The sequence below is a fragment of the Entelurus aequoreus genome, linkage group LG05 (genome assembly GCF_033978785.1).
Source record: "Entelurus aequoreus isolate RoL-2023_Sb linkage group LG05, RoL_Eaeq_v1.1, whole genome shotgun sequence".
NCBI lineage: Eukaryota > Metazoa > Chordata > Actinopteri > Syngnathiformes > Syngnathidae > Entelurus > Entelurus aequoreus.
In genome coordinates this window covers 71,445,260-71,468,523 of record NC_084735.1, presented here as the reverse complement: position 1 = coordinate 71,468,523, position 23,264 = coordinate 71,445,260, and the positions used below count along the sequence as shown (strand labels likewise).

The 23,264-nt window shown below is 40.2% G+C and overlaps 3 protein-coding genes across 6 annotated transcripts in view; 1 reads left to right on the top strand and 2 right to left on the bottom strand.

Moving 5' to 3' along the window:
• The window catches only part of LOC133650982 (rap1 GTPase-activating protein 2-like), a 44,134-nt gene extending 38,870 nt beyond the window's left edge, over window positions 1-5,264 (bottom strand). For both annotated transcript variants that reach the window (XM_062048811.1, XM_062048812.1), the window contains exons 1-2: window positions 5,151-5,264; window positions 4,337-4,650 (exon numbers count right to left, since the gene is read on the bottom strand). In XM_062048811.1, coding sequence (XP_061904795.1) covers window positions 4,337-4,380 — 44 coding nt within the window. In that variant the 5' untranslated portion in view covers window positions 4,381-4,650; window positions 5,151-5,264. The remainder of the gene's footprint in view (window positions 1-4,336; window positions 4,651-5,150) is intronic.
• The window catches only part of dpp3 (dipeptidyl-peptidase 3), a 28,834-nt gene extending 12,453 nt beyond the window's left edge, over window positions 1-16,381 (top strand). The window contains exons 1-19 of one of the 2 annotated variants that reach the window (XM_062048810.1): window positions 5,354-5,497; window positions 6,138-6,301; window positions 6,380-6,524; window positions 6,595-6,684; window positions 9,350-9,487; window positions 9,618-9,692; window positions 9,818-9,908; window positions 9,993-10,123; window positions 10,245-10,375; window positions 12,484-12,542; window positions 12,625-12,819; window positions 12,894-13,006; window positions 13,114-13,206; window positions 13,297-13,359; window positions 13,443-13,567; window positions 13,637-13,757; window positions 15,292-15,471; window positions 15,573-15,735; window positions 15,859-16,381. In XM_062048810.1, coding sequence (XP_061904794.1) covers window positions 6,177-6,301; window positions 6,380-6,524; window positions 6,595-6,684; window positions 9,350-9,487; window positions 9,618-9,692; window positions 9,818-9,908; window positions 9,993-10,123; window positions 10,245-10,375; window positions 12,484-12,542; window positions 12,625-12,819; window positions 12,894-13,006; window positions 13,114-13,206; window positions 13,297-13,359; window positions 13,443-13,567; window positions 13,637-13,757; window positions 15,292-15,471; window positions 15,573-15,735; window positions 15,859-15,998 — 2,178 coding nt within the window. In that variant the 5' untranslated portion in view covers window positions 5,354-5,497; window positions 6,138-6,176 and the 3' untranslated portion in view covers window positions 15,999-16,381. Of the gene's footprint in view, window positions 1-5,353; window positions 5,498-6,137; window positions 6,302-6,379; window positions 6,525-6,594; window positions 6,685-9,349; window positions 9,488-9,617; window positions 9,693-9,817; window positions 9,909-9,992; window positions 10,124-10,244; window positions 10,376-12,483; window positions 12,543-12,624; window positions 12,820-12,893; window positions 13,007-13,113; window positions 13,207-13,296; window positions 13,360-13,442; window positions 13,568-13,636; window positions 13,758-15,291; window positions 15,472-15,572; window positions 15,736-15,858 lie in introns of those variants that run through there. The other variant, XM_062048809.1, reaches the window with a different exon arrangement.
• Window positions 16,147-23,070, bottom strand: LOC133650983 (ras and Rab interactor 1-like). 2 transcript variants are annotated; one of them, XM_062048815.1, is made up of 7 exons: window positions 22,731-23,070; window positions 22,536-22,599; window positions 22,230-22,442; window positions 20,105-20,219; window positions 19,962-20,034; window positions 19,790-19,881; window positions 16,147-17,605 (listed from the first exon to the last, which is right to left on the bottom strand). In XM_062048815.1, exons 3-7 carry the CDS (start codon window positions 22,440-22,442, stop codon window positions 16,602-16,604), a joined length of 1,497 nt encoding a protein of 498 aa, XP_061904799.1. In that variant the 5' UTR covers window positions 22,536-22,599; window positions 22,731-23,070; the 3' UTR covers window positions 16,147-16,601. The 2 variants fall into 2 exon arrangements, with proteins under 2 accessions (XP_061904799.1, XP_061904800.1); XM_062048816.1 differs by having other exon boundaries at window positions 16,149-17,605; window positions 22,239-22,442; window positions 22,731-23,069.
• Between the last annotated feature and the right edge of the window lie 194 nt (window positions 23,071-23,264).

Sequence of the window (23,264 nt, the reverse complement as noted above, 5' to 3'; positions counted from 1 at the left end):
CAGTAGCTACTCCGCCTGCGGGTACCGCGTTAGCCATGTTGTTGTTAGCAGCAGCTACTCCGTCTGCGGGTACCGCGTCAACAAAATTGTCAGCGCCTTCATTGTCTGACATGCTCGTATTCGTAGTTCGTATTCTCGGGGTCACCAATGTGGAGTTTGTAAACAACGAGACAGGAGACGTGAGCGTAGTCGAGGAAGTTTACTAGCTCCAACATAGCATGTCATACATTCGACAACAACAACGACCTCTCAACCGGAAGCGGAAGTTCCTAACTCCCCCTCCGCTTCTTCTCTTAAAGCTACAGTGTCCTCTTAGGTGAATGTCTCTCATTATATGGTTTGGGTCACCACAAGAGTATGAAAAAAATTAAGATACTCAGTGGTGTCCAAGATGTGGCTCGGGGGCAATTTTTGGCCCACAGCTAGTATTTATTGGTCCTTGACATGTTCTGCAAATGAAATGAATTCATTAATAATGGGGTAAATGCACTTTAATTCTGCATTTAAACACGGTAGTTGACGTACAGTACAAAACATACATAAACCTATATATATATATATATATATATATATATATATATATATATATATATATATATATATATACATATAGGTTTATGTATGTTTTGTACTGTACGTCAACTACCGTGTATATGTATATATATTAGTATAAATACGTATATATATATATATATATATATATATATATATATATATATATATATATATATATATATATACGTATTTATACTAATATATATACATATACATATAATTACATACATATACAGTATATAAATATATTTATATTATACCTTAAGATCTCAAGGCCCAGAGGCCAGATCTGGCCCGCCACATATTTCGCCATATCATTAAATGTGGCCCGCCAAAACATTTAATATGGTGGTATATGTGGTTCACCAAATAATTTAAAGTCGCCCACCAAATTATTTTAAATGACCTGCCTCATCATTTTATGTGGCCCCCACCTTAGTTTATGTGGCCCCAACATCATTTTATGTGGTCTGCCATTTTAACTGCCACATCATTTTAAGTGGCCCGCCACATCATTTAAATGGCCCTCTACATCATTTTATGTGGCCTTGCCACATCATTTAAGTGGCCTGCATTTTTGTGGCCTGCAAACGGCTGAAAATAATGAAACACTTTTTGAATTTATTCTTTCAATTTTGACAAAAGATGTACTGCATGCAATTGCATATATTCTACACTTTAATATTATCTGATCATGCAATATGTCACAAGCATTTTTTGGGTCCGGGGGTGCAGGGTAATCAAAATTAAATACTTACCGGGGGCGGCATGGCGTAGTGGGTAGAGCGCCCGTGTCAGAAACCTGAGGGTTGCAGGTTCGCTCCCCGCCTCTTACCATGCCGTTGTGTCCTTGGGCAGGACACTTCACCCTTGCCCCCGGTGCCGCTCACACTGGTGAATGAATGTTGATTGAATGATAGGTGGTGGTCGGAGGGGCCGTAGGCGCAAATTGGCAGCCACGCTTCCGTCAGTCTACCCCAGGGCAGCTGTGGCTATGAAAGTAGCTTACCACCACCAGGTGTGAGTGAATGATGGGTTTTTAACATGTAAAGTGACTTTGGGTACTTAGAAAAGCGCTATATAAATCCCAGGTATTATTATTATTATTAAATATCTGCTTGTCGCCTTGACTTTATTAGAAATTAATATATCCTTCATTATGTTAGTAAAAAAATTTAATAATCAAAAACGTTGCCCATACATTATTATACGTTTCTATTCATATATATTCACTGTTACAGTGTCCCTCAATAAAAAATTACTTTGACACCCCTGCTTATAGTGACATTCCTATAATTACCATTCAAACAACCTCCTGCAGCCACCAGAAAGCAGGACTTTGTCTTGATGAAGTAACTAACTGCCTAAGAACACCGCATGTTGTTTATTAACTACTGTACTGTGTACAGCAGCTTTTTTTTATCGCGTGTGAAACTGCCAAAACATACATTATTTCACCCAACATTTAAATTACTCTTTGTTTCTGTTATTGCTTTAAAAAGCACAAAGTCGCCCACACAGCAGCTGCAGCAAACATTAGCAGCAAAACCATTGCGCTTCCGTTAATTGCTTGCTAACTTGTTGCTGGAGGTGACAGAGATGGCATCAGTGAGGTGAGTTTAGTGTTCATGCTGCCTGGAAAAGCTGGCATGTTCCCACCTATTTTCCATTGTTATGGTTCTGTCTACACAGAACTGGCAGGCAGCATGAAACCCATTTTTATACCACCTGTAATATCCAGCATGTTTTTGTTTGTTTTTTACCTTTTTTTTCTACCCCGTAGCAGTTCTATATGCACAGAAAGAATATAGTATATGGCCATATTGGAGGCGGGCCAGGGCATGTGTGTAAGGGTATTCTACAACATTGAGACAGGCCATTGCCACCATGTTCCATGCGTCTCATTTGGCATTAAGGCTTTTAGGGATGCAGCTATCGATTATTTTAGTAATAATCGATTAGTTTATTCGATTAATCAAGTTTTTTCATATCGTTAAATCTCAAACTGTGGCACTGGTACGCGGGCTCCATCTAGTGGTTCGCCAAATAATCACTGCATTTTATTTTCCTAATTTCATACACAGTGTTACTGTTTAAACTGTGTGTAATGTTACAATTGCCAAAACATTTTAATATACTTGCTAAATAAAACCTCTGCCATGTCTTTAATAGGTACTTAGACCTACTACGCTATTGTTTTTTAACGTTGGTCATTATTGTGGTACTTGGAGAGCCAAGTTTTTTGGTGAAAAATGTTTGAGAACCACTGCCCTGATGCAACGGTAACACTACTTGGACAAACTACCCGTAATGCATAGCCAGAGATTTTTCAGGGATTTTGAGTCATTCTGCAAAGCACATAAATTAATTGCATACACATTTTTACCAGATTAATAAGGATGATGGAATATTCTGCATTAAAGGGGAAACTACACTTTGTAAAATAGTTTGTCCATCAATCACAATCTTTATGTAGGACAAGAAAACAGGTTTTTCTTTTTTTTAATGCATTTTAACTCGTGAATACATGCTAGAAAAAGTCTGCTAACAATGCAGTCAATAGTAGTTGCTCTATTCCGCCTATACAGCACTCTAAAAAACATCCAAAAGCCTCCATTATCGTTGTATATACACACTGTAAGTATATATGCAAAGTGGTAATAGGCACATTCATAATAACATGTAATATTTACGTATTTTGATCATTTTAAGCGTATGGCGCATTATTTTTCACAGACCCATAGCAAGGTTTGCTTTTCCCTTCAACAACAACCACTCAGCATTATGCAGCAGTATTGTTAAGTGCTAAACTAGATTCATAAACTCTGAACATGATAAAAATATTTTTTTAAAAAACTACTGCAAACAAGCGTCTTTTCATGGTTTTCCCGCAATCTCCGGGTCTAAGTTGACGGTCAAAGTTGACCAACTTCTCGGTTTTTGGCCATAGCTTTCTACTGTCCAGGTGAGAGGCATGATGTATAATCTAAAATTAACTTTGGCTCAATATGTCAATATAGCTGCATAAACTAGTTGGCTCTCTGTGATCACAGAGCAGCTAAAAATAGTTTGTTGGCATTAGCACTTATAATAATATTGCTAAAACTTGGTTAATATTCAGGTCATGAGATGTAAATGTATTGTTGCCGGTTTTAGCTGTTTATTTAGAGGGCTTTAGGGCCAGAATAGTGTATTCCTCTAGCTGCCACCTTATTATTGCCATATTTTACAAAATATATTGCATTAAAAAAAATGAAAACACATACAGTATGTGTTCTTCTCTTACATTGGAATTGTGAATGATAGGCAAAATTCCAAAAAAGATGTCCAGTTACCCTTTACAGCTTCATCTATTTGTGTTGATCCTTTCAGAAATTAGAGAGTTTAACACTGGAACAGATTTTTCCATTTTACATTGTTTACCATGAAAAGAGTGTTTCATGAGACAAGCTAATTGTAGCTTCGACACAACAAACAATGTATTACAACAAACGCAAACTATTGAAACTATTTTTTTAAACAACCCGGGACGCATTTAGGGTCCTGACCAACTTGAGTAAACACTAAAAGTCAGAGAAAAAAGGTCACATCCAACAGCAGAGTCATTGTTATGAAGCTGAATGTGTGGCGTACCCATCCCAAACGCAGACGATGCTGTGATGTCATTGCGACACAGCTGTAAAGGAACTCAAAGACCCTGACAGCGAAGAGTGTGTGAGGCAGACAAATGAGCATCCATGCTGTCAACAAAAGGCCAAAAAAAACAAAATGTTCAACTCACCACCCAAAGCCTCCAAATGACACACTCCTCTTCCTCCTCAGCATCCTCTCTCTTTGTCTTCTTCTTTATTGTGTCCGGGTGCTTCCTCTTTCCTCGCCTCCTATCTCCACGTCCCGCCGGCTATAAATACCTTGCGAGACGGCGTCCTTCACACGCTTTCGCCACCTCCTTTCCTCTCTCGCAGAGTCTCCTCCCGCTGTTAATGTTTCTTTCTTTCACTTCGATTCACCGCACGCAGCCGGGGAGGGAGGAGGGAGTGCGAGAGACACAAAGAGACAAGTGGAAGCATTTCCTCTCGCTCACCCGACCCACCCCTGACAAAGCAGAAACAGCAGTTCAGATGCTGGGGAAAGTTTTGATGGGATAAAATTGAAATACATATGTCACTTATATGTAGGGATCCTTCAAGTGTCCGTGCAACCTTTATGTGAGATTAATTTGGACAATAATTGCTCATTATGCAGATGTATACGAAAAGGCACCATTTTTAATATGTGTATGATATTAATACATGTGAAATTGTTGGAGGCCTCTTCAATGAGCAGGAGGTTTCACCATGTTCTCCGCCATACCAGCAGGTGGCGATCGTCTGTAGTAATGAGTCTAAAAGAGTAGCAGGACAGTTTTAAACTGCATATCTAGGCTAAGAAAAATGATTAAACAACGAAAAACGTTTATATGACACCCCCCTGCACACACAAATGACAACGAAATAATTTACAACACATGCAAATTGAAAAACCTCCAGAAGCTGAATACATTTACGTAAATCTACATTTTAACGAACAATGGAACAATGGGGGGTTTGTTGTACCTTAACCATGACGTCAACACAATAATTAGTCGTATCAAAAATCCACATTCTATCGCTATAATAATCAGTGTTATGAGCATTTAAGTATTCTATAATGGATTTGTAGGTCTCAATACATGCTAATATGATAATGACACCTGCTGTACGTAAACAAATGTTCTAACGTCTGCTGTAAAACGTACACAAAAAGACCGGGACAGCCACTATGTGATTGGTTTTCTACACCGTCCATCACAATGCACACGCTTTGATTGGTTAAAAGGCGGGGTTTGTGTAGCAGCAAACCAGGAAGTGAATAGCATGAGACTGCAGTTTGACGTGAATCAGTAGCTGTCGAGCTCAACAAGGTAACATGCTCTTGCTGTCTATTACCATTTTTATTCATATTAGGATTCAAATAAACATTGGATGGAACTTCGCTTTTAAACAAGTAGATATTGAGACTTACGTTTGTGTTACTAGAAGTCGTGGATTTATACCAGGAAAGCCCATATTGTAATGTAACGGCTATGAATGCTCATTTTGAGCTAACACCAAGTTGAAGTTGCTTGTTTGAGCCCAGACTAGCCTGTCATATTCACACTTACTTTACTGTTTAATTTAATGTCATAGATACATTGGCCAAAATAGTTCACTATCTTATTCTTATTCGTACACATGCCTTGACGAACATACTTTATGAACACGTTGTCTGTGTTGCTTTCTGTTTCGATGCGCATGCGTTTTGCAGAAAGTAATGAGCATTGTAATGACAAGTTGTTGTGCTGTGTCGCCTGGTCAGTGAGTTTTCCTTCTAGATTAACCGGCTAAAGTGCAGAATTACGGCTGTAAACATTAAGTCTACTGTTTAGGTGTCACAGAATGAATTAAAACATTGAGGGACATGCAGTCATCAGAGTGTACATGCATAAAGAACACTAGCTAGACGCAATCTCTTCACTTTGAGCACACATTTAAATGTTAAATCTGTCATTTTTACTCCCACAGTTTAGTTCCTCATCACAAGTGACAACCTCAAACACAAAGATGGTAGACTCTCAATACTACCTACCAAATGACATTGGCATCTCTGCTCTTGGCTGCACCGAGGCCTTCCGCTTGCTCTCCTCTCAGGAGAAGATGTATGCCCACTACCTGTCACGAGCGTCCTGGTACGTAATCAAACGACTGCTAGCACAGAGGGATTGGGAAATGCACTTTACTACAAATCCCCCTTCTGCCTTTTGAAGGTATGGAGGCCTCGCAGTGCTCCTGCAAACATCGCCTGAGTCGCCCACCATCTTTGTCTTGCTGCAGAGGATTTTCCGAAAGCAGACGCCAGCGCAGCTGGAACATGTGGCAAGTGCAGCTGGGCTCAGCTCAGAGGAGTACCAGGTATACCACATTTTTGTGTTTTTCTATTGTTTGTGGTTTGTGCTTTTGAGTTTTGTGTCCTGTTCATCAGGCCTTCTTGGTGTATGCAGCAGGTTTCTATGCCAACATGGGAAACTACAAATCCTTCGGGGACACTAAGTTTGTCCCAAACCTACCTAAGGTATGCAGATTTTTTTTTATTTCATAACGTTATACATTGTTTTACAGTCTTAAAACAGACTGACATGTCATAGGTACCCAATTTAGTATTTTTAAAGATACTGTCTGTTGATACTAGGGATGCAACGATTAACCGGTTTTATTATTTTTACTATTCTCACAACGGCCCTGTGTGTTTCAGTCCTCCTCACTCTCTATAAAAAAGACATTATGCTAGTACGTTTGACACAACCTGCACAAAATAAAAACAATTTCACACTAGCAATGCCGTGCTTATACACACCTATCGAGAGACGCTAGCATGCTACTACAGTAGCCAATACTATGGTATTAACTTAAACATGGCATCAGGACAAAGTCACAAACTGACCCCCCCCCCCCCCCCCCCCCACCCCCCCCAAAAAAAAAAAAACCTGAAGTCGGCAGAGTGGAAACATTTTGGCTATCTAAAAAATTTACAACGGCTCCCCCATTTGCAAAATCTGCCAAGAGAAAGTTGCGCCTAAAGGGTTTAATACATCCGATATAGTGCAGAATTTGCGGGATCACCACACAGCATTACATGCCAAAGTAAAGGTAAGACTTAATAACTACGTTAAATAAATTTAGTGGTAAGTTACTACAAGAACAGTTGAGTTGGTAGGGAGTTAAATATAAATTTGTCACTTTCAATCAGTAGCTTAGTGTTGAGTCAGTTCAGTGTAAAGCGGGGGTATCAAACTCATTTTAGCTCAGGGGCCGCATGGAGGAAAATCTGTGCACACACTATTAAAATCATGGCATTAAAACTACAAAATAAAGACAACTTTGTTTTCTTTGTCTTACTTTGGCCAAAAATAGAGCAAACACATTCTGAAAATATTACAATAAAAATATAGAAAAAAATATAGACAGCGGTAAAGTTTAGATCCATGAAGGAAAGAAGAAAGTTAATTAATGTTTATAACTGAATACATTTACATATGCATAACAATTAAATTAAAATAACGTTAATGACAATCTTTTTCCAAAACACAATATAGAATGTGAGCTATAACAGGATAATGCATACATTCATCATTTGTTTTCAAAATGGTTAGAAAAAAGTGGGACCCCAAAAATTTACTGTGGGACCCCATTTTTATGACTTGATGAGGTCCCTAGCACCCCATTTTGAAAATTCCTAGCGCCAACACTGATGGAGTATTGGTGCGTGCAAAACAGCCACAGGCGGCTGTGGCCTGCGGGCCAGTTCTAACACTAAGCAAATATCATCCCGGGGGCCATAGATAATTCATTTGCGGGCCGGAACTGGCCCATGGGCCTTGACTTTGACACCTCTGGTGTAAAGGAACCGCAACAGGTACTATAAGGGAAGTGACCATTTAACGTTGGATTGGTTCTTTCTACATTTTGCCTGACAATACGAAGGTCCTGGGTTTGATCCTGGGCTCAGGATCTTTCTGTGGGGAGTTTACATGTTCTCCCCGTGACTGCGTGGGTTCCTTCCAGGTACTCCGGCTTCCTCCAAAGACTTGCACCTGGGGATAGGTTGATTGGCAACACTAAATTGGCCATCGTGAATGAATGTGATTGTGAATGTTGTCTGCGATGAGGTGGCGACTTGTCCCCGCCTTCTGCTCGTGTGCAGCTGGGATAGGCTCCAGCACCCCCGCGACACCGGGATCTACCTCACGCGCGTATTTGTATTTATGTTTATATTTTTGTAAATGTAAAATTGGTTTAATAAAAATACAAGCACGTTTAACCCTAAATATAGCTTCCTTATTTTTAATGAAGACCATAATAGTATAAGTTGGCAGTTGGTGTATTACCTTATTTTGATGACTTGCGTTGATTGGAATCAGACAGGATTAGTGCTGATAGGTTCCAGAACTTCAAATTTACACTGTGCAGGGGAAAAATCCTCCTCTTTCAAATACTATATGAAAATAATTGTTTTTTTTAGCTTATTATTCGTCGTTTTTATACTTTTTACAATACATACATTAGAGACAAACTCCGTAGCTCGCCAGCTTATGTGCGCTAGTTTTCTGAGACCCCTTTTTTGTTAGCGCAGGCAGGATGACGCAGCACTTTTATTGTGAAGACAGGAACTGTGCGGTCGGTCTTTACACTTTTGACAGCATGTACGCCGAGAGTCTGTTGAAATAAAACGTGCTTGTCGCGTTCCTGCTGGTCTTTTTTTTCTTCGTATTGATCTAGCAGCAGACAGCATCATTTCATAAGCTCCTCAGGTGCCGTGAATGTCAATCAAGTGACGAAAGTGACATCAGAGTGAAGAAAAATAATCGATAATTTTTAGGTGTTTTTTTTTTTATGCCTTGCTGGCAATTGACCGACAACCCCTCTGCGATCATCCAGTAGCTTGCGATAGACCGAATGTGCACCCCTGATCTAACGTCTTGGAATTGCAACTGCATGAAAACCGTATAGTACTTGCAAATAAGACACAAAAGTGTAAAAACAAATGGACAGCAGAGCTCTGTGTTAAATGTTGATTAACTATAAAAAAATATTAGCACATTTGAACACAGTACGGTAAATTAGTACTGTTGACTACCGCTATTGATTTCCAAGTGCCAGGAATAGGTACCGTATTGACTCAAATGTGGAAGGTACCATCCCTGACGGTGACTAATACTTTATCTGTCATGTCTTCTCAGGGCAAGTTGGATGCTCTAGTGAGGGCTAGTCAGGCTTTTCAGGATGAACCTGAAGAAATGGGGGCTCTTTGGGATAGTTGTTCATGTCTTATCGACTCCCTGAAAGACAAGCAGAAACAACTTGGGCTTGGTGATAAGGTAGTAGCTTTTTAGCCTCTAAAAGGCTATACATTTGAGTTATTTTCAATTAAAGTGATAGGAATGAGGTAACTAAGCTCATATTGTCACTGTAAGCTTGTGAAGTATTGTCATTCGGTGCTTTTTTCAGGGAATTACCACCTACTTCTCAGGTAACTGCTGTCTGGAGGACGCTGAGCTGGCACAGAAGTTTCTTGATTCAAAGGTAAGCCTGATGGGTGTAAAAGGGTCAATAAAAACACACAAAAATGTGAGATCTCTGTGTAAAAGTGGCTTGATATCCGGTTGTGGGTTGTGTTGTTTCCAAGTCTCACTTCTGTTTCCCTTTAGAAACTGTCTGCTTATAACACCCGGCTCTTTAAAAGGGAAAATGGCGAGAAAACTTGTTATGAGGTGCGCTTGGCCTCAGCTGTCAACAAAGGTCAGCACTGCCAATAAAGCGGAGTAACATTTCCCATCATAATAAAGAACAGACAATTTAATGTGTTATGATACTGCTCCATAGATTGTACAACAGATGGCGAGTGTGAATCAAGCTGTGGATGCTTCGACTTTGAGGGAAAAGAGTTCTCTGTGAAAAGGGGGGACTACGCTACCCTCATGGGGAGGGTCTGCCAGTACCTTAAGAAAGCTCAGGTCGGGATGCTTGTCATTTTTGTGCTCATTTGATTATAATATTTTGTTACTTTCTGTGAATGAGTGTGTGCATGATACAATTGAGAAGCTAATTATAATTTTCCTGGCTTTGAATTCGCAGGCTCATGCTGCCAATGAGAACCAGAAAAAGATGCTAGAGGAGTACAGGCGAAGTTTCACTTTTGGGTCCGTTGAAGCCCACAAGGAGGGATCACGCTATTGGATCAAAGACAAAGGACCAATCGTTGAGAGGTGAATTACCGTAATTTCCGGACTATAAGCCGCACCTGACTATAAGCCGCACCAGCTAAATTTAGGGGAAAAGACAGATTGCTCCATATATAAGCCGCACCCGACTACAAGCCGCAGGGTTTTGATGTGTAATTACCGTAATATATAGGGGTTCCTGCTACCACGGAGGGGATTGTTGAGACAGAGATGACTGTTTGGGAACGCAAAGCGTCCCATTTATTAACAATAAATCTTTCAATCATTCAATCAAACTTTCACATCTTTGACATGGCGAACAGTATTCGTGCAGAGTACAAATAATACAACGGTGCAAAGTAATACAAAGTGCTCGCCTGTACGTTATCAAAATAACCAGCCTACCGGTATATGAAAAGTCAGTCTTTAATCATTGTGTCATTGTCTTCCTCCTGCGTACTAAAACCACCGAAATCCTCTTTGTCTGTGTCGGAGAACAGGCCGTAAATAAGCCGCACCCTTGTATAAGCCGCAGGGACCAGAACGAGGGGAAAAAGTAGCGGCTTATAGTCCGGAAATTACGGTAATTATAACTTAGTATGTAGACTTAAAAAAAAAAAAAAAAAAAAGTATAACATGAATTAAGAGGCTATTACGTACATACCAAAATAGTACGTGTCAATATGACCCCTAGTAACTGGTATATGTTTTAATAAAGTTATTTCTGGAAAAGGTGCAATAACAACATATGTTGACTACTCCTCAGGATCATACTAACTTAAGTTGACAAAACAATATAGTTCACTCAATGAACCGCGGCAGTGTTCGTAGCCTCTGACTGAAGGCAAGACACAATGATCTTACTTAGAGTTGCGGGATATAGATTTGGTCAACAATAGATTCTAATACTATCGTTATATAGTGATAATGCATGTTGATTACACATTCGAGCTGTGTAATCAATGCATTATATCATCCTCGCTAGCAACCAATGTCCATCTACAGTGCAAAACCACTTCTTGGTCAGCAATCCTCGCCTCCATGGTGGCATACAAACTAGGTTTCTTTGGAGGTCCAGGACTAGCTAAACATGCCACCCTACACACCCTAAGAGGATATTGTAACTGCTAACCTAGAGCTCTTGAATGTAAACAGAGTTGGGCTGATCGATACAGATATTAACAGTAACGATACGAACTTTAGTATCAGTATGTGGTCGATACGATCAGACCGATATTTTTTATGATCAAAAATATTTTGTCTTTTTTGTTATTGTCTACAAACTTGGGAAATAACTTACTAGACACAGGAAGACCATAATGGCAAAAACCAAAGGATTTCAAGCCGACTTAAAAGTAGGAAATAATACAAATACTTGATTGATATTGTTACATGGCCATTCTCTGTTGTTGACTGATTATAATTGTGATCAAAAATGTAATCATTCAATGATCTTGGAAATTTTAAGTATGAACATTGGTATGACTGATACTGCCCCTATAACTACTTGGTGTTGGATCGATAACCAAATTTGGAGAATCGCCCAAAACTAATGTAAAATATCCAAACAGAAAAAAAGGTGCTTATTACATTTTAACAGAAGTGCCGATAGAATCATGTAACAAAAGAAAGTAACCAGATATTAATAGTAAAATTAGCAAGTTGATTAATAGTTTTGACAAAAATAATATAAATAGAAATTATACCATATATTACCGTATAAGTCCGCAGCCAAATTGCGGTAGTAGCCTTTGTAACTCATTTTGAAATGATTATTTACATACCAAATTATGCATTGTGATACATATCATCCCAAAAGGCTGCAATATAGATTTTAGCCCATATTACTACTCACTTATGTCAGACAATCCTAAGTGTCAGAAATTTTTAGGGAAGAACAAATCTGTACTGCTGTACACGGACTACTTTAAAGTATAACCAGGTTTAATTACTATAGTAGTGTCTGTCTCTTGAGAAGATTAACATAAGACATTATCAGGTGGGTAGTGCATTCTTCACTCATGCTTTAAGTGAAGTATGAGGCAAAAATAGAACCTTACCTACTGTAATAAAACAGTACACAACAGTATGACTCCGTAACCCATTTGCTTCTTGATCAGGTTCTCATACTGAAACCCTTTTCCTTTTTTCAGCTACATTGGCTTCATTGAGAGCTACAGGGACCCCTTTGGCTCCAGAGGGGAGTTTGAAGGTAGCTTTGAATCTGACCGAAACTGTATTTCTGCTGTCATTGTCTTTTCATAAAAACTCTCCCTCCGTGTCAACTTTTTAAGGTTTTGTGGCAGTCGTGAACAAAGCAATGAGCGAGCGTTTCACTAAACTTGTGAGCTCTGCAGAAGTGCTGCTCCCTGAGCTTCCCTGGCCGAGGGAGTTTGAGAAGGACACTTTCCTCAAGCCTGACTTCACGTCCCTCGATGTTCTCACCTTCGCCGGCAGTGGAATTCCAGCTGGGATCAACATTCCCAACTGTATGTGTGCTATCATCATTTGTGATTTGTTTTGCTTAACTCACTCATTGGTCTGTTTTTATTATTTTTAACAGATGATGACATCAGGCAATCTGAAGGCTTTAAGAATGTCTCACTTGGAAATGTGCTAGCTGTTGCTTACGCTACCCAGAAAGAAAAGCTTACCTTCCTGGAAGAGGAGGACAAGGTGAGGCTCACAAGCTAGTTATTAGATCATTCTACACGCATTACACGCACACGCACGCACGCACACACACACACATACACATCAGTTTGTGTGTCTGTCTATGCCAGGATTTGTTCATCAAGTGGAAGAGTCCATCATTTGAGGTGCAGGTCGGACTTCATGAACTGTTAGGCCACGGCAGCGGAAAGTTGTTTGTCCAGGTCAGTCAAATGCGGCAGATTTGAATGTATTTATCAAACTGAATGTTATTAATAATTCTGTGTCCCATTTGTGCGTGGATGCCTCTACAGGATGACAAGGGCAAGTTCAACTTCGACCAGAGCAAAGTCACTAACCCGGAAACGGGCGAGCAGGTGCTCTTCAAATAATGCACTTATGAACTTTGGGTTTAGTTGCAAAGCTGCCGTTCCTAATTGCTAATTGTGTGCATATTTAGGTTTCAAGTTGGTATCAGGACAGTGAGACCTGGGACAGTAAATTCTCCATTATTGCCTCTTCTTATGAAGAATGCAGAGCGGAGTGTGTCGGGCTCTATCTGTGCCTCAACAAGGAAGTACTCAGGTGGGTCACCTAGTTCCCATGTTTGTATGCAATACATTTTTTATGTTACTTTGTACTGTTGTGTTGCAGTATTTTTGGTCACAAGGGCCAGGATGCGGAGGATGTGGTGTACGTGAACTGGCTGAGCATGGTGCGAGGAGGACTGCTCGGCTTGGAATTTTACACACCTGAGAACAAGAACTGGAGACAGGTAAACAACAATGAACACACCTATGTTGCGAGCACGCTTCCTATTTAGCTACACGAGAGGGTTGGGGATAGTATATGTAGCATATATGATGTATAGGTAAGTATCAAGTCTAGATTGGGCTCGGAGGAAATGTTGAGCTAATGACACTCAACACAGGTTTGCGAGGCAAGGTGAGTATATTAAAAGGTAGACAAACCCCCAAATATGTACAAAATGCAATATTTACACTGTGCACATCTTATTAATTCCCAATGGTTAGTACCACAATAGTTTAGTCCATGATCAAAACGTTCAGTTGTTGTATGAGTTACACATATAAAAATACAAGGACGGCTCCTACAGCACCAGCAGGTGACCGCTTTCGGGCTTCAGGCTGATGACCTAGAAGCTCACCCTCCAGGTGTTTAATCCAGGAATATAACGTGTCCTTTGTTGTAGTCTTTAAAGGAGGTCTTTAAACCTGGCCTGCATGAACAGGACCAAGCAATGAGTTACACCATTCTTATAATTCAACATCAATATGAACATTAAGTTTAGGGCTGCAACAACTAATCGATTATAAAAATAGTTGGTGATTAATTTAGTCATCGATTTGTTGGATCTATGCTATGCGCATGCGCAGAGGCTACTTTAAATTTTTTTATTTTTTTTATAAACCTTTATTTATTAACTGCAACATTTACAAACAGCTGAGAAACAATAATCAAAATAAGTATGGTGCCAGTATGCTGTTTTTTCTTTCAATAAAATACTGGAAAGGATAGAAATGTAGTTTGTCTCTTTTATCCGATTATTAATCGATTAGTCGAAGTAATAATCAACAGATTAATCGATTATCAAATTAGTTGCTAGTTGCAGCCCTAATTAAGTTATATCAATACAATCATTTAAATACACATGCGGCACAATTAAATAAAATATTTATATATTGAACTTGATTCAAAAGTTCAACAAGATGCAATGAGATGCAGCAAGAAGAGTACTCACGACAGACGGCCTTTTAAATAGATTGATACAAAGTACGGTAGTTTGTAATATGGTGGACAATTATATACAATAAAGTTGCATACAATTATCGAGGTTACATATAGGATAGAGTATTTATCCTACAATGTGGAAATTCTGTGGTTGCGGTGCAGATTTTACATACAGTAGAAAGTGTAAAAACGTTTCATCCCCCCATTGTGTGTCTGCAGCGCAGCCATTTTGTGCCAGGCAGCACATCCATTGTGGCGGGCTTATCGATCTCTGCTCATTTTGTCAGTAGAGCAGTGGTGCCTTTTAGCTAATTGCTACTTTGTTTAGTGTTAAGTGTTGGTATTTTTTTTACCATTTTTACAGCATTTTTCTAGTTTTGCTAGCTCAATAAATCCAAAGTAAGCAATGGACAAGTGATGTTGAATTTGAAACAATTAGGAAGTATCCAGTGTTATCGACACTGCCGTTGTAAACAATTGGCAGAATAATAATTATAATATTAATACCATTATCTATTCATTTGTGCAGGCTTATCTAAAGTTCTGGCATATTTCAGGCTCACATGCAGGCTCGATTCGTGATCCTGCGTGTGCTGCTGGAGGCCGGAGAGGGCCTGGTGGGCTTGGAGGAGGTCACAGGAACGGACGGCAAGCCCGATGCTCGAATCACAATAGACAGAAGCAAGATCCACACCGTGGGAAAGGACGCCATCCACAAATTCCTTCGGAAACTGCAGGCATGTCTGTCAGCCAAGACGTGACTAGACACGCATCATTTGATTATGATTATGTAAATTGACAATTAACAATCTTAAGGATATTTCTCCTTTGTGGTTAGGTCTTTAAATCCACAGCAGATGTGGACAAAGGCAAGGCCCTCTATGACGGATACTCCACCGTAAGCGAGAGCGGGACTCACAACTTCTTGCGCCTTCGTGAGACTGTGCTTCTGAGGAAAGAAGATCGTAAGATATTTGTCCAAGCCAACACCAGGATCAACGGTAGGTTCTGACATGCCAGCACCACTCTTTTATAGGTGTCCTGCAATTGACCTTTGCTACACAAGGTGGCAGCAGAACCACAAACACAAAATAACATCACAGCTTTCTCTTTGTGCTCCCCAGAGGACAGCGTTGAGCTGGTGGAGTACGAAGGCAGTGCGTCAGGCTTGATTCAGTCTTTCACGGAGCGCTTCCAGGACGACAAGGAACTAGAAGCCGACCTCTTGGAGTTGAGCAAAGTAGATTGTTCCTGTTGGTGTTGATGGCTGTCTTTCTTTAGAATCCAATTCGACCTTATCTTAGCTTCACAGATTGGTCTTCTTATAACAGACTCACAGCAAGCCTGATCAATTAACTCTACTGTATACAAAACCACGCTAGCTCACTTGGTTAATATTTCATTACTTTCAATGACAAATATTTTCTTACATTCAAAAAAACGTTCCTTGATATGGTCCCACTGTTCATTCAAACACACGCATTGATTTGACTAGTCTATTTTTGTTGATCATTTTACAAGTTAAAATGTTTCAAGTTTAAATAGACTGCAAAACAATCCGGTTTTGACATGTTAATTAAGAAATGACTTGACAGTATTCAATTATCTGAGACAGAAATTGTGCAAAAATAAACTATTTGATAAAAACCCATTGTCTTTTAATTGAAATTATATTTTTCAGTCCATTTTACTTCAGTGGGCAGCATTACACTAGGTTACAGCAATTATCCATTTAATTCATGTAGTATACACATACTTATGTAAGGCCCAAATTGTACCTTACAGTTTATCCATCCATGAGCATTTATTTGAAGTGCAATGTGGAATACTGTCAATTTGTGTAATTAACGCTGCATTAGTTCAAAGATTAATTTAGCTGGATATCACTTTGTTTCTGTACTGCAGTCTGTTGTGCCATCCCTGTAGCCCCCTCAAGGCCATCAAAGGAACCACGGCTGTCTGTGTTAACTGTAGCTGCTTCCATTTCTCTGTGTAGTTCTTCCACTTCATTATCATGTATTTTCTTCTCCAGGCCATGCTGGCTTGATGTGAAAGTAGGTGTTTTCTGACGGGCTTCCTCTACCAGTGGAGACATGGCTGGAGAACAGAAGGGTGTTAAAGAGAAGGGGGAAGAAGATGGGGACTGATAGGGAGAAAGAGAAGCACTGGGAGCCTTGGGCGAAAGAGATGGGAATTGATAGTGGGTGGCTAAAGATGCGCTGGAAGGGTTCTGAGGGGCGGAAGACATTTTGGGGGGAAGGGGTGGTGCTAGATAAGGAGAGAGTGATGGAGAAAGAGAGGATATGATGGCTGGAGGTGGCTGCATGTAATCTGTGTCTTCAGGCGGATGTTCTGCCACTGTTGGGAGTTGGGAGGCTTCCATTTGTGTTTGACCCTCATCAGAAAAGTTCTGAGGTCCGGCCTGTTTCAAAGCTTTACATTTTCCTTTAGTTTTGGGCATGAGGGGTGGCGGGGGCGGACGAGCGAGTGGGGGCGACAGCAGGGTGGACGTCTCTGCGGACACCCGGACCTTGAAGCTGCGTTTCATTAAGCGCCGTTTGGAAAGGATGCTGTCAGACTGCAGGAAGAGAGGGTTGATGAAGCAGAGAGCGCCCAGGCCCGAGCCGCAGTCCAGCTCTCTGGGGCTACGCGTCTCGATCGGGCAGAACTCGCGAAACAGGGTGGAATTGGGGTCTGATTCAGGAGTTGCATTGAGCTCTGAGTCGAGCTGCGGGCCGGAATCGGGTTGGGATGCAGGGATTGTTTGCGAGTTAGCAGTGGCCGTGGCTGAGATTGGAGAGTCTTGGCTCTTCTCCTGGGTCTTTGGGGCCTCTCGTGGCCCACGGACATTCAGGTGCGAGTTCCAGAATTCTGTAAAAAGTAATGGGTGTTTAATTCATGCTATCAACATTGTTTTATATGACCATAAAACAACAAATACACCGTTAATATAGAAATGCATCAATAGCTACAGTTGGATCAGTTTTGGCCAACCTCCATAAGCTTGCGCTTATATTTTATATCGACCACAAATCAATATCGGACAATTTCTGTGAAAAAGTATGTGATCAGCCAATGCTGATCACAAAAGCTGATCCCTGCAAGCAGACATTATATATTTTTTGGTTTCCCAGTTGACAGAGGCGGCCAGCAGCTAACTGTATGTCCATAGTCCGTACACCGTGTGGAGCCGCTCCCTGACGTTAATAATCCTCCACTTTGGCAAATAATCTACATTTCTTACACGTATTATCGCTGGAAGACTGGAGGACAAGGCTAAACATATTATACACAGAGTAAGACCAAGCAGAAGAAGGCATGCTAATCGCTAAACTAGTTTAAGCTAGACCAGTGATTCTCAAAATGTGGTAGGGGTACCACTAGTGGTACGCCAAATAAGTCGTACTGTACATTGTGTATCATTGTTTGTGCATTGTGTGTAATATTACAACAGTGGCCAAAAATATTTAATATACTTGTCAAATAAAACCTCTGCCTTGTTTTTAATGAATACTTAGGCCTAATACACTACTGTATTTAAATGTTGATCATTATGGTGAAACTTGGAGAGCCAAGTGTTTTCTGAGGTGGTGCTTGGTAAAAAAAAAAGAGTTTGAGAACCACTGAGCGAGACAAATAAGTGCTTAGTAAATATGAAGTGTAGCTGGAACTGTGTTACAACAGAAAGTAAGCAGTTATTAACAGGAAATTATCGAATAGATTAAGAGTCTCGAGAGAAGATAAAATAACGGTGCTCTGTTGATCGATCCATATATTGATGTCTACTGTTCCAAAGGTAGTATCAATATGTGATTAATACTAGAGTGATTTTATTTTATTTCCACAAAATCATGTTTTCGTAATTTTTGTTAATGTTTACAAAGTCCCCGGACACAGGAGGACTGTGTGGGCAAAAACCAAAGGATCTAAAAGAGTAGTAGATTGTAGTTTTTGCATTGTTTAGTTGTGTACTATTGACTGTTTCACTCAAACAATTGCATGTAATTAAAGGAAATAAGAAACTAGTTTGGATATTATGTTGATATTGGTAAACTCAATAGGACTAACCATAAATACATTTTTAAAAATTCAGTTTATACATTGGTATCTATTAGGAACATCCCTCCCAACCTGCAATTGTCTCTTAATGTGTAAAACTGAAATAAAAATGTGTTTAATAACTTTAAGAGGGAATCAGCACCTCCAAGTCAGAGTCCATGGTTCTCGCCCGGAAAAGGGTGGAGTGCCATCTCCGGGTTGCGGGGGAGACCCTGCCCCAGGTGGAGGAGTTCAAGTACCTCGGAGTCTTGTTCACGAGTGAGGGAAGAGTGGATCGTGAGATCGACAGGCGGATCGGTGCGGCGTCTTCAGTAATGCGGACGCTGTATCGATCCGTTGTGGTGAAGAAGGAGCTGAGCCGGAAGGCAAAGCTCTCAATTTACCGGTCGATCTACGTTCCCATCCTCACCTATCGTCATGAGCTTTGGGTTATGACCGAAAGAACAAGATCACGGGTACAAGCGGCCGAAATGAGTTTCCTCCGCCGGGTGGCGGGGCTCTCCCTTAGAGATAGGGTGAGAAGCTCTGCCATCCGGGGTGAGCTCAAAGTAAAGCCGCTGCTCCTCCACATCGAGAGGAGCCAGATGAGGTGGTTTGGGCATCTGGTCAGGATGCCACCCGAACGCCTCCCTAGGGAGGTGTTTAGGGCACGTCCGACCGGTAGGAGGCCACGGGGAAGACCCAGGACACGTTGGGAAGACTATGTCTCCCGGCTGGCCTGGGAACGCCTCGGGATACCCCGGGAGGAGCTGGACGAAGTGGCTGGGGAGAGGGAAGTCTGGGCTTCCCTGCTTAGGCTGCTGCCCCCGCGACCCGACCTCGGATAAGCGGAAGAAGATGGATGGATGGAACTTTAAGAGGGTTAGACAAAAGTATCAAAATAGGCCTTTTAGAGCTTTTTAGAGGTACGTCCATTTTTCACCATTCTTCAAAAATAACCTATGCAAACAGCAGGGATTTACTGGATTTGGGTTTAAATATGCAAAAGATACCAACCTACTCCCATATGAGAGATGGACTCCAGCTCTTTGTGGGAGGTTGCTTTAGCAATGGCTTCAGGGAGCTCCAGGGGGAAGGGTAATACATCTCTGGCAAGATCATCATAGTTATACCATTAGTTATAATACTATTTATTAATACATGAGTACAGTAAGAAAGGGCATTTTACCTGCTGACACAGTAGAATGAAATAAGTCTTGGAAGGTCTGGAAAGCTGATGGCTGAAGTCTCCAGAGAAAGAGCTGAGAAGGACAGGACAAGTGCAACTTTTAAGTATGGGTTCACAGGTCATGTATTATGAATAGTACTTACTTGAACATTCCGCCCTGATGCCAAATTGCTCCACAAAGGACGGCACGCTGTCATCCACTAGGCGCACACACAGCACATTTCTCTTGGAGGTGCGAGACTTGCGCACCAAGAATGTCTGCAAAACAACACATCAGACTAATAACCCATAAGACATCCATATTTTTTCTAACATTTTCAATCCGTTTTGGCTGTGCTAATGCATTATTGCTTGACTTTTCCACAGGATATTTGTTTAAAAAAAAAAAAGTACAACTCTGTTACTTAAATAAGCCTACAATAACAAAATGAGGCATGGGCGATATGGCCTAAAATCTACATTGCTATATATTGCATTATTTGGTATGTAAATGATAAGAGAACCATTTCAAAACGGGTTACACTGAGTCCTAATTTCGGTTGTCTTATTTTCTCAAAACTACTTGCTAATTTGCTGTTAATATCTAGTTACATTTTTGGTAGCATGGTTCTATCCATATTTCTGCTAAAATGTACAGTAGCTATTATTCTTCTGTTATTAGGCTACTTTACAATAGTTTTGGGCGATACTACAAATGTAGGTATCGATACAATGCCAAGAAGTTACAGGGGCAGTATCGGTCACACCAATGCTGATACTGATCATTTAATGATTCCATTTTTATCACAATTACAATCAGACAGAAACACAGAATGGCGGTGTTACAATATCAATTAAATATTACAAGTATTTTTTCCTGATCCCTTTTATTACATACAATATTTTATAATACAGTCAATAGTGCAAATAACTAAACATAAGCCAAAACTACTACTTTAATTGAAATCCTTTGGGTTTTGCCCTTATAGTCCTCCTGTATCCAGGTAATTATTTCCAGAGTTTGTAAACAATAACAAAAAATATTTTATGATAGTAAAAAAATATTAATCTTATCACTGTAGTACCGACCATACATTGATATTATACTTGGTATCGTTACTGTCGATATTTGTATCGACCGTAGTTTACATTAAATAGCTCTAACATAGCGATTAGCATGGTATATTGTTTCCTCGTACACCATACACAACACATAGTCAGTCCTACGGTGTGTTTAGCTCTTCCTTGTCCTCAAGTAAGAAACAGACTTTATTTGCCGCCATGGAGGCAAGGATTAAGTTAGCCTCTATTTTGCTTGTGAGGAAACTACATTGCATTGACGCTGTCCAAATTTACGGGACACAACTTGACATGTATTATCACAAAACGACGATGGCATCAGAAGCTCTATCGTCAGCAAAATGTACATCATTTATGTTAAATATCATCTATATGGTATCATCTAACCCAGGGGTGTCAAACTCATTTCAGATCGGGGGCCACATGTAGAAAAATCTACTCCCAAGTGGGCCGGACTGTTAAAATCACGGCACGATAACTTAAAAATAAAGACAACTTCAGATTGTTTTCGTTGTTTAAAAATAGAAAGATCACATTCTGAAATTGTACAATTCATAATGTTGTTGGGTTGTTTTTTTTACACTTAAATGTTGCGGTTAACAGTATGCTATCTTTATTTGTCGTTATTTATATTTTCTGAATAAATTATGTGATAATCAGTCAACTCGTTGGTGTTAATTTTCAATCCATTAAGATAAAAAAATTATATCAAAATCAATTTACAGTATGTTATGTATGTAATTTGATCATTTTCCTCGACTGACGTACTAACATGTGGTTTATTTTGTACACATGCAGCATCATCTACAAAGATACAAAGAATTGCTATTGCGACATCTTGTGGACACATTTAGAACAGCGGTTTCTTTCATTAAAAAATTTCAGGTTCATTTTTATATTTAGCAAACTCATCTCACGGGCCGGATAAAACCTGTTTGCGGGCCTGATGCAGCCCTCGGGCCGTACGTTTGACACCCCTGGTCTAACCCTTTTCATGACCATATTTGTCTTGTTTCAAAAATGCCATTTTCATTTACACATTTATCAATGCTGTTCCTTAAAATTTCAACTGTGGACTACTGGCTTTGAACTTTTATATTTGTCCACCAGATGGTGCTACTTTTTCCCATTTAAAGCATGCAGCAAAAATCATAATTCCCTTTTTTTGTTTTTACTTGTTGTTTCTACTCTTCTATGACTTATGTATACATTTCTGACCCCTGGAGGCTCTCTTTGCAGTATGTGGAGCGCAGTGGCGGCGTTGATCGACAGCTGGAGCCATACAGGGACCGTCAACAAGAGCCGGTCCAATACGCTGATGCTCTTCAGGGATCCGCATCCTCTCTGGTGGCCTGGGAACTTGCCCTCTGACGGCTCGGTTGGTTCGGGGAAGTCATAGAGAGGCTCCTCCTGCTGTGCCATCTGCAAAAGCACAGTCTTGGTTTATGTACTTGCGGTGCAAACAAGCAAGAAAAATGGCTCCGTTTTTTTTACAACAGGAAGACCTGCACACACCTGCGTAGTAAATCCAGGACTGTGTCAGCAAGTTCAGACTTGGTTTTAAGTGCAGTCGGAGGAGCTGCAGAAACAAATGTTAGGGGATACACTCAACCAGAATCCAAACCTACCACTAAAAAAACAACATAAGTGGAATGGATATGGAACCCATGTATAACAACTTATACACAACAAGTCTGAACACCTTTTTACCTTGTTGCTCTTCTCCTTCCTTTTAACCTCTCTTTAGGATAGCAGAACATGCTCCTAAATTTAACAATAACTTAATATCAATAGAAAATAACATTATTTAACGGCCTGGCCTGTTATGACGTGTGACTTCTGCTCATGTCCAAGTCGCCTTCTTCTTCTTTGGTTCTTTTCCTGTTCTTCGTCTTCTTCCTCGTCTATGGCTCCTCCTCTCTCACCTGACCTCACCTGGCTGGAAACATTCTTGGGAAAAAAGAAAGTGGACTTGCGAAAGCACTCGATCACTACGGCAGGGCATCTGTCGTTTCATCCTGGACAATATTTATGACAAATTTGTGCTTTGTTTTAAAGATGTCCTATTTGGATGTACACAGTATGAGAAAACATTTGAAAATGAATTTTACCTTTGCAACCTCATTATACTATTGGCTAAGTTTTATATTCATAAATGTAAGTTTCTCCATTTCCGACCTGTTTTTTGTTCCTTTAAAAAAGAATTAGAACTCTACTTTAAAACGCTTTCTACCTCCAACAACC